This window comes from Vicugna pacos, chromosome 23, assembly GCF_048564905.1.
Source record: "Vicugna pacos chromosome 23, VicPac4, whole genome shotgun sequence".
In the NCBI taxonomy this organism is placed as follows: Eukaryota; Metazoa; Chordata; class Mammalia; order Artiodactyla; family Camelidae; genus Vicugna; species Vicugna pacos.
The window spans coordinates 26,825,104-26,840,399 of record NC_133009.1 but is presented as its reverse complement, the minus strand read 5'-3'; the positions used below and the strand labels follow the sequence as shown (position 1 = coordinate 26,840,399).

Below are 15,296 nucleotides of genomic sequence, written 5' to 3'. Positions count from 1 at the left end.
TATACTTACACTGCTTTTTAAAATATGCATTTGCTAGTTTTTTCTTCTAACATTAAAGAAATGCATCCAGGTTTTCTTTTTATGTGCAATTACGACTACCTCTTGGTTTTTGTTTTATTTTCATCTTTTAATTGCAGGCAGCAGAAAGGCAAGGTTGTCTGAAATATAGGTTGGTAACTTTGCTAAAGGTAATTTACACATTCAGAATTTTACACCATCTGTGAAGCCCACTGAAATGATGACAAATTCATTTTAAGACTATATATCTTAAAAGATTAAAAATCCACTTTACGTTGTCATTCTCATATTATGTATGAGAACATCATTATGTTTTTGTCTCATCATTTGCTGCTTCTTTTCCTTCCTCATCTTTTAATTTTTACTATGTTAGTGCTTCTCTCTCTTCCTGTCTCCCCAGCAACCTAATTCCGGCTTCTTGTTTGTGAAGTGTCTGTGAACTGCTGGGGTGGTGGGATAAGCAAAGTGGGACATTCTGTAAGGGCAAGTGTCAAACCCAGCCCTAAGAACAAAGGTCAACTCTACCACTAGCTTCTTTTTATCAGCATTAGCATTTCATTAAGCACATATCCATATTTTACAGGATGACAACTGTCCCCATAATGTTCATGTATTTATATCCATCACTAAATGCTGTTTATTTATATCGGTCACCAAGTGCTATTTTAGTGGCTGAATTTCACCAAGGGTGAGAAAACAGAGGCTCTGGCGGATTTCAGAAAGCCTTGGGAGTGAGTCCCCAGGCCTCTGGAGGTCACCCCATGTCGGACGTCTCACGGAGCTGAAAATGTAGAGACGGAAGGGCCCCAAAGCCACCAGCAATAATCCATCCACGAATCACAATTCCAAAGGGCAGGATACACGTTCCCACAGTGTATCATCAAAGTGTGAGGCACTTCTCTCTTTAAAACCTCACTACCTGGGATACATTCCGCTCTTGTCCCTGCCTCTTGAGTTCATCCCTTCATCTTTTCCCACCTCTGATCTTCTCTTTCAGTCCTTCTCCCCCCTTCCTTTGTTCCTCATCACTTCTTTCTTAGATAAACCTACAGATACAGAATGGAAACAATGATTGGATCATTTTTTTCCCTGGGGAAATTACTCACCTCTCCATTTCATTATTCTGAGAGCAGAAACTTGTATCTCTAGAAATGCACACAGAACAGGAGACAAAAACTATTATGGACCAAACATTGGTTTTGAATTGTGGGATCAGAGACAAAATTATAAGAAATTAAAAGGTTTTTGATATATTTTCAAGTTAAGTTACCCTGTTTTGCGTTTATCAAGCATTAGCCTTTAGAGTAAAATATAATTAGTTACAGGGGTTCCATACTTCTTTTCCCCACCTCCTGGTTTTTAATGCTTGAAACCATTGTGGAAAACTTCCAAAATTGTTACAGATGAAGTTATTCTTTTCATCAGAGTTAGGAAGGACTATTAGATCACAGACTCTCGGCTGGGATCCTTGAAGGCAAAACTCCAGGACAAGGATGAGTCGTCGTTTTGATGTCAAACATTTGTTTAGCCCCTTGTAGGAACTCTGCAATAGTTAAGTGAACAGACCCTTGAATGAGCAGAGAAGGCCTAGCGGTCAAAACAGCTATGCTCTCTACCTGTCTGATCTGGAAAACAAAGCATATCCCATTTTAGGGTGTTACATAATAAGAACGTTAACTTGAATTTGGACTTAACTGGACTGTGATAATCATTTAGAGTTCTATTCACCAAAAATGTATTTTCTTCAGTACAATTACTGGGGGCAAAATACCACAATTGTTAAAATCACAATGAACATGGACTTACAGAAACTGCTAGGAGGCATAATAACCATGAGACCAATTCTTACTCGCATCTTCCCTGGCTGCTTCATTCTATTTGTATCTGAGAAAGAGCTGACACAAATGGAGATGCCAGAGGGTACAAAAATGGTAGGTGACATTTCAGGAGCACATGCTCAGGGCCAGGCTGTGTGAGATGCTCTCTTGGTACCTTGTGTAATTTAATCCTCACGATCACCTTATGTTGTTGGTACTATGTGTTATCCCCATTTCATAGATGAAGAAACAAACACAAAGTGTCTGAGTATCACGGCTGGGATCACAAAGCCAGAAAGTGACAGAAATTTGAATCCTCCAAGAAAACCCGAGTCTGGAGCCTGCCTCCTTGGGATAATCAAGACGGTCTACGTGGGTTAAATACCCTTTTCCCACCAGATGGCTATGGGAAACCCAGAGAGACAGCTCTTGAAGTCTCACCCATTACATCTTCAAAGGACCGCCCACCACAGAGGTAGAAAGGGCTCCCCTCTTGCTGCACTCACATTACTGCCCTCAGTCATAGTGGGAGACTTTACCCACCCCTCCCCTGTCCTGCCTCCCTGGGCTTTGGGGAAATTTTAAGTAGCCTCTCATGAGTAGGCCGGGAGTCTAAGAGCTTGTAAAATAAGCAGTAACTATTCAGCAAACTGAATATTATGGACAAAGTGTGTATGGTTCCATTGGAAGGGGTTGCTTGTCACAAGGTTGTATGGCTTAGGTGGTTTTCCTCCAAGTGATGTAACATGGACTTTTGCTGCTCTATCCACTCTCTAATCCGAATCCACTTACCCTCAGTGAGTTTGCATTTATCTCAAGAAGGTAGTCAGAGGTGTGTGGCTGCAGTGAGGCTGAGCCTGGGTCCTGAGCGGAGTGTGGAGACGAAGTTCACCAGCCGTGTTCCAAAGCCGCATCTTCTCTCCGTGGCTCTAGTTCGCAGTTCCTGCTTTCCATTCTAGAATTGCCCCAGGTGTAGGAATGGTCACTTTGTTTCCTTTGTGTATAGCTGGATGGTTGCTGTTCTCAAGCTGAACTCAAAGGGATGACAACTTGTTTAAAGTACCAGCCCCACAGGTAGCCCCTCTGGATCATGTTTTGTGTTGGCTCTTGGAATTGGAGCTGGTTATCTGACTCCTTCCAAGTAGCTTCAGTCTGAAACTGGCCTCAAGGAAAGGAAGGTGCTAATGCTGATTTACACATAATTTTCAGAATTATTCACAAGTGGGTTGGAACAATTCCTTTATTCCCGAGTTTTCTAATGTGTTTTAATAGGGAAAAATTCCACATTCAAGGAAGTTCAGAGTATGCTGGGTTAAAAAAGAGAAACGGGTTTATGTTCTGGATGATTGTCAGAGCCTTTAACATCATGATGGGAACTGTGAATCTGTAAAAGAACAATAGGGTACCCAGTGTCTCCCAAACTTAACTGCACCAAGAATCCGCATTCGTCAGACATATTCTGGTACCAGTGCTTCTCAGAAATACATCGTGGGTGAGAATATAGACAATGGGTCCCAACTGCAAAATCCAGCTCTGCCGAAGACTATGGTCTGGACCAAGGTACTAAACCTCTCTGCACTGCAAAATAGAGGTGATAATAATAATACCTACTTTACAGTGTTGTGGAGATTAAGTGACTATACACACACACACACACACATATACATATATATATATACACACATACACACACCTACCCATCTGCCTCACATTACTAAGTGTGCTATGTGTTAGCTATTGCTGTTAAACCAGTTAGCCCTCTAGTTACTAACGATATAGTTCCTATACACATGTAAAGTGTAAATTCTGTAAGCTAAAGTTCCTCGTGACTTTTCTGTAATAAAAGGAACATCTGAACTGGGGAATAATATAGTGGCTTTGAGTTTAGGGAAAAACTCAACACTTTCCAGCTTAAATCATCTGTCTAGTCAGTATGGGTACAGTCATGATGAATGAAAATGTTGACTTTGAGTAACTAAAGGTAAAAGGAAAAGAAAAAAGGAAAAGTGAACAGGGGCAAGAATTATTTCTGTATTCCTTTCATTTGGACTAGGTTGAAATAGAAAATGTCAGGTTCTGGGTAGCGTGTAACTGTAGACATCAAACACTGAAAATTCCAGCTTCCTGGATGTATGCTGTGGAAAGAATGAAGTTAGTTGCTCAAGTCTAGCTGGGGAAGAAGCTGAGAGAAAGGCATATCAAGACGTGACTTAGGCAGTGAATTAAAAATATATCCATTCATTCAAACAGTAAAATAAATACACTTTATTCTCTAGGTACAAAAGATAGAGCTCTGTTTTCAGCAGTTCAATCAAATGGAGGAATCAACTGTCAACAACAAACTACAATAAGATAAGCTTTAAGATCCATAAAAAGATAAACTTTAAGATAGAGGTACTGGAACAGTGGTGTGGAATCTCAGAAAATGATTCCACTAAAAAGGTAGGCGGTGGATCTTAGACTGTGGAAGACCCATCTCAGGGCTTCCTCTGTGTTGTCCACGCTGGACTTCCGGGTTCCTAGGACATGAAGCCACCCTTCCCACACCCCCTCGCCCTATTTCTAAGGTTCTGGTGCAGCCCTCATGCCCACAGGTGGTGCCTTCAGCTGTGAACCCCCTCCCCATAAACACTGATATCAGATGCCACATTCTGGTGCCCCCAGACCCTGGGTCCCCAGCCTCTGCGCCGCTCCTGTAGCCCCTCCCCTTTCAGTGCTGATGGTGTCTTTAAGCCCTCTCCCTGCCCTGCCCTCAGCTTCCGCAGAGGGTGGCTCCTTGCACCCCCCCACTGCTATGGGGGGCTAAATTATCTACATTTTGTAGAGGGAACTCTATATTTGTAGGGAATGTAGGGGTCCAGGCTGAGTCCCTGTCTCTTGTATAAATTGTACAGACTGAAAAAAAAAATGGCCTGGCCCAGAATCAACTGTTTGATGCTTATTTGCCTTAAGTGTGGATGTACAATACAGGAGGGAAGACTTCCATTCTAGAGCAAGTGCTTCAATCTGGGAGGCTGCGAGAGGGCCCCACTAAGCAAAAATGGGAGGCTTGATCGCTTGTCCTTCAACAGACTGGTCCAAAATGACTATATAAAGTAAATACCATAAATCACCGTTGTCAGGGCGCACACTCCACCTCCTCGCTCCCTTCCCCGCCGCCGTCCTCATTTCCACACCCCCTCAACGGTTCAGGGAGAGCTCGTGGTCTAAGTAAACGGGAGGACTTCTGACTGTAATCCTAGCACGTCACTTTGTTGAAGGCAAACACGTGGTTCCGAGAGAACTTATAAATCTCTCCTCCCAGGCAAGATCGTGATGTTATCTGCTGGCAGCGGAAGGTTTGCTCCAAGGGGAGCTCCAGAAGCTCCCAACGAGAGAGAGAGAGAGAGAGAGAGAGAGAGAGAGAGAGAGAGAGAGAGAGAGAGAGAGAGAGAGAGAGAGAGAGAGAGAGAGAGAGAGAGAAGGGAGACGGAGAGAGGCAGACAGAGATACAGAGAGACCGAGAGAGGGGCAGAGAGAGAGACACGCACAGAGAAGAGCGAGGGAGAGAGCAAGTGAAGGAGGCCAGCGGAAAGGGATGGAGAACCTAGGATAACGGTCTAGAGAGCCATTCGGGGACGAGCCGAGGGGCTGCCAGGCTGCAGGAAAGAGAAAGCAGAGGAACGGCTGCAGGCTGCCAAGTGCCTACCTACCCTAAGCGAGAAAGTCCAAGTGGGAGAGAAACCCGGAGAGGGTGGCAAAGGGTGGGAGTCCAAGGGAACCCCCTCGCAACCCCCCAGGAATAAAACTCCCCAGTCAGCGCGGCCCGGGGCTGCCGCTGCGGTCCGCGGGGGCTGAAAGCAACGGCGGCGGCAGCCGGTCGTCTGTTGCCGGGTTGGCGTTTGGAGCGAGAGGAGAAGGAGGAGCAGAAGGAGGGAGCTGGAGGCTGGACGCGTTCGCCAGCGGCGGCGGCGGCGGCGGCGGCGGCAGCAACGTGGAGTAACCGGGCGGGTCGGCGCGCCGGCCGGGGTGTCGGCCCCCGAGCGCAGCTCCGGGCGCAGGATCCTCGCCGCCTCCCTCCGCTGTCCCCGCGGCCCCCGCCGGACCCGATCCAGTCCGAGCGCCGCGCCGAGCGCTCCCGCGTCCCCGCCGCGAGCCGGGCTCGCCCCCAGCACGCGCACGCGGGCGCGCGCGCGCATACACACACACACACACACACACACACTCTCACACACACACTCACACACGTGTGCGCTCCTCCGCTCCGGAGCTGCTGCTGCTCCTGCGCTCAGCGCCGCAGTGGAAGGCAGGGCCGCACGGCTCCTTCTTTAAATATCTAAATTGGAGCCGGCCGGCCTCGGCGGCCCCCCTGACAGCGCTCCCGGCGCCCCTCCCGCCGGCGCGCCAGCTGCCAGCCCCGGGACCTTTTCATCTCTTCCCTTTTGGCCGGAGGAGCCGAGTTCAGATCCGCCACTCCGCACCCGAAACTGACACACTGAACTCCGTTTCCTCCTCCTAAATTTATTTCTGCCTCATAGCCACTCGTCTCTTTTTTCCCCATCTCGTCGCTCCAAGAAAACTTTTTCTGACTCCCCAAAGTGAGGGTTCCCCCTGCCCATCGTGCATGAATATTTCCACTTGGGGAACGACCTGCCTTTTCTTTTTAAAGGAATTCAAGCAAGATACCTTTTTCTCTCGGACATTGACTCTCGGTTGTTTGCAAAAGTTTCGCATTAAAAAAAAAAGCTACCTGATCTGTACTTGGAGAGTTGTTGTTTTCTTTTTTTTTTCTTGCTTGTTTTTACTTTTTAAAAAAATTTTTTCCACCTTTAAAAAAATGCACTACTGTGTGCTGAGCGCTTTTCTGATCCTGCATCTGGTCACGGTCGCGCTCAGCCTGTCTACCTGCAGCACGCTCGACATGGACCAGTTCATGCGCAAGAGGATCGAGGCGATCCGCGGGCAGATCCTGAGCAAGCTGAAGCTCACCAGCCCCCCAGAAGACTACCCCGAACCCGAGGAGGTCCCCCCGGAGGTGATTTCCATCTACAACAGCACCAGGGACTTGCTCCAGGAGAAGGCGAGCCGGAGGGCGGCCGCCTGCGAGCGCGAGCGGAGCGACGAGGAGTACTACGCCAAGGAGGTTTACAAAATAGACATGCCGCCCTTCTACCCCTCGGAAAGTAAGTACTGCTTCACGCTCCCATTCCCCGGGGCTTAGCGCTGCCCGATGCTTCCAGAACCGCAGCCACTCCAGGGATCGCCCTTCCCTCTCCGGGTCCCCGCTGGCTCTTTCCCCTCCTCGGGTCCTCCGTCCCACCCACCTCCTTCCCAGTTGTGTGCCCGAGGACGTGAGGCTTTAAAACGTGGACCTGCGACTTTATTTTCTCCATTTTTCCCTTCCCCCAACGCCCCCGTCTTTTATAAGGCGTAATTCTCTTTTTCTCTGCCCTGAAATTCTCGACTCGGCCACCAGCTAGGAGTCAGCCCTCCTCTGTCAAACTGGAGGCGCTCCCTGGGGTAGAGTTAAACTGGGGAACCTTGGTGGGTTTGTTTTCTTTGCTCCGATTGGCGTGGAGCCCGCCGAACTGGTGCACGAAGGGTTAAAAAAAAGTGGCTCAGAACTAGCCTCTCCGGAAGGCGCCCCTTTCCGTGCCGAACTATCAGCTGATTCCCCAAGCCTCCTCTATTGTCTGTAACTCCCCGAAAATGTCAGCATCGCCAAGTCAAAAGCTGGTTTGGAGACCCCTCGGAAAAACCTACCTCCAGCCCCTCAATTCTTGAATCTATGGCCGTAGCGAGGTGTTTACATTCCCCCAAGGCGAGATCTTGTCACCACGTCCCCGTTTGATTTCACCTGGAATGGTAGAAAGGACAACTTCGCTTCTGACTGTGTTTCAAAAGGGTTTTTAGTTCACGTTACTTTTTCAGAATTCACTCAAACCTGCCTTTTTAAAACCGCCGGTGTGGCAGGTCATTTTTCCTTCTGTGTTGATCGTTTATCTTTCTCACTCTCGAGCCCGGTGCTCCCTGCCCTTTCATAGGCTTCCTGCATTACTTCGCTGCATTCCTGAATCTCAGCATAGAAGACAGCCGATTTTTTTTTTTTTAAACTGGCTTCTCTGAGGGCAGTGTCCTCAAAACCAGCTGGCATACAGTAGCGATGGGAGTGAAATGATTTATCCTGGCGTTCCTTGGGGGGAAGGGAGGAGGACAGTTAGCTTAGAATTATTTCCAAGTTCTTAAAAAGAAAAGAAAAGAAAAGAAAAGAAAAGAAAAGAAAAGAAAAGAAAAGAAAAGAAGCATCCAATGATACCTGAGAGGGTTAAATACCAGGAAGAAGGGAAAAAAAAAAAACCTCCAACATTTGCCTATTCCAAATCCCAAGCCGTGCACTTTTCATTGGTTGCCCATTTCTCTCCTCCCCTTTCCATGGCCTATATACTTGCTGGCTGCTTTCACAAAGTCTCTGTGTCTTGCCTACATAGATTGTATGGCCATCCTGGTAATTTTATCCTAGAGGTTCTAATTGCAGGGTGGTGCCTTTCTTTTGTAATATTTATGGTTAATTTGACAAGTCCTAGTTCCGTGACTTGCCATGTCTTGTTCTCGATGGTCTCACAGCTCAGGCTGAAGAATCCAGCCCCTTCCTGGCGACCTCTGTTTTGCTGCACCTCCTCCTCTTGTTCAAGAGCCGAGCAGAGGCAGGAGATCCTGGCAAGCAGGGTGATTTTATTATTGTAATTATAGCACCATCCACTGTATTTATCAACGGTGGTGATAAAGGCACTCCCCCCTGGTGATTCCCCTGGGGAAGTAAAGTGGTCCACCTGGGGTGGAGCCAAGGAGATATTAGGAAAGAAAATTCATTGTATTTAGTTCAGAACCACTGAGACCCAGCAGGGAGTGAAGTCAGCTTGCTTTCCCGAGCGCGTGCATCAGTTCTGCTGGAATCTGGGCAGGCAGCAAGGGTGTTCAACAGACCTTGAGCAAGCCACCCCTTCAGTGTTTACCTGCAAAAGCTCTAATGAACCACCAGCACTTTCATAGCCGAGAGGAGGTCTGATCTCTTCATTAGACAGGTGTGGAGAGAGCAAGTTACCCAAGAGGGTGTTAATTCTTTGCTCTTTCAAGCACTCTTCAGTCTCAAGAACTGAGATGATCCAACCCAGGATCATAATCATCACCGAACTGGACAAATTCTCAAATTATTAGGATTTCAGAGGTTGACATCTAAGCTCCATTTGTGAATTTTCTTCCGCATTCACTCCCAAGTACCAAGTTAATGAAACCCTCTGACAACTGCCGTATAAAATAGATACTATCAGTTTGCTTGCAAGGAACACAAGCTTTTTAATCCTTTTGTTCCGTATGGAAGTTTTGAAGCAGAAAGCCATATTCAGAGCAGGTCTGATACTGCTGTGCTAGGACTGTGGATAATTTTATAGAAAGTAGGTTAACTGATTTTCCAGCACTTTCTAGTTCTACTGGAATATAGTGAACCCTTCCAAAAAAAAAAGGAAGAAAAGAAAAAAAAATCACTCCACCATATTTTTAAAGGGCAAATTGAAAGTACAGCATTGGCTTGTATACCAACTTTCCCTCTTCAGGACTTTTCTGCCTTTTAACTCGGTCCTCGCTGAAGTGGCAGTGGAGAGAGAGCATGTCTGTCATTTCTTGCAGTGAATCCGGGGAGGGTCATAAGCCCCAGAGAGGAAGGCATGGGAAAGATCACTGGTTCATTTTTTACCACCAACTTATTAGCGTTCAGGGAGTGACTTCAGCTCAAATATTACAAAAATGCTCTAATTATATTCAATGAGCTATATATCATTACAGATTGTTGACAGACCATTGTGGGACATTTTATAGAGTTCAGACTAAATATTTTTAGCAATGCGGAGTTTTAAAAGTAAAAATATAAGAGATATTGTATATGCCTTCAGGCATATTTTGTCTTAAATATTATCCTTGGCCCAGTGTACTATTTAAATACAGTCAATATGAATAGAACTGGCCAGGTGCCAATCTCCTAGGATGAATTTTAGTCAAGAAGGTATTTATGGGATATAAATAATACTGTGTCAACATTTGAAGAAGGGGCCTGATTAGTTTTAAATGTATTCGTATTGATCTTTTCACATGCTGTTAGTTTAAGGCTCAAAGTGGAGTTATGCTAAGGTGTACGGATACTTTATCCGGTGGGAATTAGTGGACTTCTTGTCCTTTGGACAATCCGTTTGAACTTCAAGGCACATCTGTTCAAAAGACACTGGACCAGGCTCTAGAAACTTAGGAGTGATTCCACTTTCATAGAGTAAGAATCCACATGATAAACAGTTAAAGTATGTAGAAACTTGGTCAGTCAAAAAAAGGAAGAGACAAAAAGTTGCCTTTTCTTTCTTTCCCCTCTCTTTTTCATTGTTAACAAACCAGGCAGTATTGTGGTTCTAATTCTGGTGATTTTGTACCTCCCTCTGCAACCCCTGAGCCCAGGAACGTTTGGGAATGTCTAGAGACATTTTTGGTTGTCATGGCTGGGAGTAAGGGGCCCTACTGGCATTTAGTGAAGAGAGGCCAGGGATGGAGCTAACCGTCCTAGAATGCACGGGACAGGTACCCTTCCCCCACCCATCAAAAAATGATCCATTCCCAAATGTCAGTAATGCCCACGTGGAGAAGCCAGGGTGACCCTGGCATTTATTTGGGGTTACTGAATTCTGCTAGTAGTGCCATTTCAAGAGTACCAACTTAAAAATAAAACATCTTTAGGATCAAAAGGACATCAAAATTGAACAGGAAGATAATCAGAAAGTTATCTTAAATAACTGAGAGTATGAATTAGACTTTTTTGTATGGAGTACACTTTATTACGAGTATCTTAAGGTGCCTAAGTTAGAGGCAGCAGAACTTCCCATTCATTTAGCTTAAGTAATGATGTTGCCCCGCCCATCGGTAACTGGGTAGCTTCAGTCAGCTGCCGTGTGATGTTAGTCAGAACAGAGAAAAAAAGAAGTGAGGAATTATCTTGGATTTTCCTTGCAAGGAAAATAAGCAGTTCGTGTTAATAAAGAGTAGATTCTCCAAGCTAAGCAGCCGAAGAAAGTAAATAATCGTGTTGGTTTTTTCTATCATATCGAATTAGATAAACTAAAATATACAGCCTGCAACATCGTGGTGAGGTTTCCTTTGTAACTTTCACATAAATGCTAAACATTTAATACCAAGCCATCACTTTTTCTATTTCCCCTGTAATTTTCCAAGTGAAATCGTGGAATCGAGAATGAATACCAACAACACTGTGGTTTGGGGGAATGTGACTTAACATTCTATTCATGGATGTGTCTCTCTTTACACACAGCACGGGATGATTGGCCAGTTGCCCAATGAGGAGAAATATTAGTGACTGCCAGAACATAGTAGCACTTTTGCTTTATGTCCAGGGTTTTTTTTCTTTATTTTTCAGTAGAACTATAGTTGATTTGCAATACTGCGTTAGTTTCAGGTGTACAGCAAAGTGATAAGGATTTTATTTTTTAATATTCTCTGTGTTTGGGTGTGTGACACAGAGAGAGAGAGAGAGAGAGAGAGAGAAATAAAAGACAGACTTGAACCCCTTCCCTTGACTTTTACGATGTGATTGAGTTAATACTACACAACAGACCAAACTTTCACTCCCCCACTTGTATTGCATCATCACTTGTACTAACTCTAGCGCCTAATTGTGGTTACATTTAACTTAGGCCACATTCTCTTCCAGGATTTCCTCTTTTCTTTCTTTTACTTTTCAAAGACTAGGAAAAGCCCTCAAAGAAATACAGTGTTTATAACTGGAGCAGTTGGGCCATCTTTGTTGCCAAGTGCTGCCAGACGGCTTCAGATGGCTCCTGGGGAGTCCCCACCTGATGAAGGCTAGACTTTGGGAAGCTGGAGGGGTGGCTGGGGGACCACTTGACCTGGCAGAGGCTCCCGGAGCCCTCTGCGTCTCCACAGCGCCCCCTGGGGTCTACTCGAGGAGTGGCACTTTCTGAATGATGCCTTCTCCCTGGTGAAAAGATGCTGATCTAATGTAGTCACAACATCTTTCACACAAAGATATGAAAGGATGACAGATCATTTTTCCTAGAGGAAACCGAGATGTGAGAAAAGGACTAATGACTCATTGTTGATCCCATATCCAATCTGGGTTAGAACGGAGGAGGTCACTGACTCCTAGGTCTTTGCCCAGAGATGACAACACACTTCAGACTGCACTTTTAGAAGGTTAGGGAAATAGACTGGAAGAGCCTGGCCCTGGGAGAAGTGTGGGAGCCGACCACTGAGGTGGGACCCTGGGTCGGGGAGCGGGGAGAACTCCTGTCTCCCCGCCACTCCCACCCCTCTCCAGGTTCAGTATTAAGGTAAGCAAGTGAGCAGAGAGACTGCAGGGAAGAGCTCTGGAAACGGCCCCGTCAGCTCTCTTGATGGAGCATTTCCGGTCCTGAGGGATCCTGCAGAGAGGATTTGGACTTGCCAGATGTGCTTGCTCTCATGTGCTTGCTCTCCTGGGCAGCCCTTCTGCTGAAGGGTGTATCCACTCTGCAGATTCGGAACAGCTAGATGAAATGTGCCTCTGGCCGAGATAAACAAATGTTTCCATTGTCATTTTGAAACCATATGGTATGCTTTTGTTTTTAGTGTTCTTTAAACAAAGATAGTTTTTCACCTAGAGATGCAACCTTCCCCAGGTATTTTAAATTGAATCACATGCTAGGGATTCTTTGCCGGGTTTGTTTAGACTGAAAAGCTTGCTTCAGTCATTTGTTTGGGAGAAATTCGCATCCCGCTGCTACCACAGGTGGGTTTGGATGGGTGGTTGCCGTCTGCTTCATTTCTTTTCCTAACCTCTGGAGAGCCGGAGGTTGAGCCACACTGCATGGGGACCACCACCTTGCTTCCCAGATTGGCACGGTGGCCTCGACTCTGCAAAAAACTCCCCGTTGACCTCTTCCCTACAGTGTCTGAATTGCCTTCTTGTTCTTCTCTGTTCTGGAATATCTGCCTGTATGGCGGTGAACTTCACTTAACCAGGCCTCCATTTCTTCCTTTGCAAAGATGAGGAAGATGCTGGCTTCCTAGGGTTGCCAGGGATGGACCATGATGTGTAACGGAACCCTGGCTTCTGCTTCTGGCACTCAGTAGTGCCTTCTTTGCGCTGCAGCTACTAAACATCGAACCTCAAACGCTATTGATTTCTCAGGTGCACCATTATTTTATGTGTCACTAAGAGAGAAGTATCCCTGACAATTGACTCCAATGTGCCATTGATTATAAGCGATATTAAAGAGAGGCATTTCAGAGATATTAAAAGGTGATTAAAAGTGATGCTCTGGGAATCACACCCACCAGCCTGGGATGTCTGGGGATCTCTGTCTTGTTCATTTCTTTATTAAGTTCCACTCAGTGGATCTATTTCCCAGACTCATTTGGATCGGTCCTTAGGTGACCTTTGCCACTTAAGGGGCTGGCGACTGAGACTGGCAGGCCTGGGAATCCACCATGTTCGGCAATATCTAGTCCTCATATAAGAAGGCCTTGAGCATTTAGGCTTCTTGGTAAGATTTCAGATGTCTTAGGGAGCACCAAAGACTTTTCAGGGTCTGGTCCCTCCCCCTTGCTTGCCCCACCTCTCCCCATGAAGACAGCTCCAGCCAGATCACCCTCTTTGCCTTTACCCAAATAGGCCATTTATTTTCATGCCTCCAAGCCTTTGTTTATGTTGTTTCTTCCACTTGGAGAGCCATCTTTTAACACCTTTATAAACATCTTTCGAGGTTTAATCAGCGCCATCTCCTTATGAAACCGTCTTTGGTTTTCCGAGTCATATTTAATTAGCTCTTCCCCTGCACACCCACAATACTGATATCCATCTCTCTCTCAGCGCCTCTTTTCTTTTGCTGTGGGTAAAATCCAGCTGTGTTCTGACCTGTCTTCTTCTTCATTGGTTGGTCAGCTGCCTCGAAACAGGAACCAACACGGATGTATCTGCATTCTTCCAGCACACTGGTTTTGCTCAATCCGTGCTCAATCAATGAATGAGAATTTCCCTTTAGAGAATAAATGAAGGGTCCATGAGTTCAAAGCATTAAGGCCAGGAGATGTGCCGAGAAGGAAATCTGCTCACCTTCCCTATCAGGGAAAACATGCCTCGTGCATCGTCACTGTGCTGAAGGCAACACGAGGCTTCTCATAACCATCCATTTTTTTGTTTCCAGTTTTGCATATAATAATGAAAATGATGGCAGTGATGATGATGGTGAAAGCTACCTGTCATCGGGTACATACTGGGTGCCAAGCATTGTTTTATATATTTCACATGTTATTTAATTCCACAAGTGACCCCATATGGTCCATGCTAATATTCTCCCTGCCAGGTATGAGGACATGGATGTAACTGTTTCTATCAGTGATGTCTTATTGAAAATAAGGCTTTTAGCTGCGACAGATCATAGTGACCCTAAACAGAGACCAGGAAATGAACAGCATGACTTTCCTTGCCCTCTTGCGAAACGATGTAGAACAGCCAAGAAAGGGTGGTGACTCTCCCCTCCCACCGGGAGTTACCTTCATAAAAGCTCTGCATTCTTTCCCTGCAGAAGGGTATATACTTTTGAAGCCTTTCACACAACCCTGGGTCTCTTTGCTTGCCTCTAGAACGTTCTGCTTTTATCTGTGCCCTTGGTTGATGTAAAAGTTGTGATTTAGCAAGTCTCCTGGTCTTGATCTTTAACTGCAGCTGTATTCTTCACAAAATTTTGGATACATTTGATGGATAGGGATTTGTCTTGTGTCTTGTGGAAAATTAATTTCCTGGGGGGCAGGCAGGATGGTGTCGTGTGATGAGCACGGACTTCAGAGCCAGACGGACCCAGTGAGTAAAAGGAGGAGAATGAATGGGAAGGAATCGCACCCGCGGAAACGTGGTCCAGCGCTTGGTAGCCCCTTGGCTCTCTCAGCACACGTTATTGCAGCTGCCTCGCTCACATTTAAGTTGCCTCCTGCTGAGTTCGGATCTTGGCTCTGCCATCACTGGCTTTGTGGCCAGGTCGAGGCCCCTTCCCTTAACCTGGTCTCAGTTTCTTCACTTGTAACGATGAAGAAAATGACACCTGCTTCCCAGGGCGGCAAAGGGTTTTTGATGCTTGTCAAAGAGATGCCTAGTGTGGCCGCTCCTGGCACTTCCTGGGCTGGCTTTTTACGACAGCTATCATTCATTCCTGATCTCAAAGACCGTTGATTTTACGGTGCACCGTTATTTCAGATGCCACCGAGGAAGAAGTCTCATTGCCAATTAATTGTAATGTGCTAAGCGAGGATTGGGACTTTAGAAGTATTAAAATATGAAAAATATGGAAAATCAGTGAAGGCACCTAAATTTCATGGGACGGAAGAATGGCAGGCCTTGGGCACGCAGCATAGAGTACTGTGCCAGAAAGTCACTGA

The 15,296-nt window shown here is 46.0% G+C and overlaps 1 protein-coding gene across 3 annotated transcripts in view; it reads left to right on the top strand.

Moving 5' to 3' along the window:
- Window positions 1-5,147: 5,147 nt before the first annotated feature.
- TGFB2 (transforming growth factor beta 2) overlaps window positions 5,148-15,296 on the top strand; it is a 75,372-nt gene continuing 65,223 nt past the window's right edge. The window contains exon 1 of one of the 3 annotated variants that reach the window (XM_015238632.3): window positions 5,148-6,997. In XM_015238632.3, coding sequence (XP_015094118.2) covers window positions 6,439-6,997 — 559 coding nt within the window. In that variant the 5' untranslated portion in view covers window positions 5,148-6,438. The remainder of the gene's footprint in view (window positions 6,998-15,296) is intronic. The other 2 variants (XM_006203656.4, XM_006203657.4) reach the window with 2 other exon arrangements.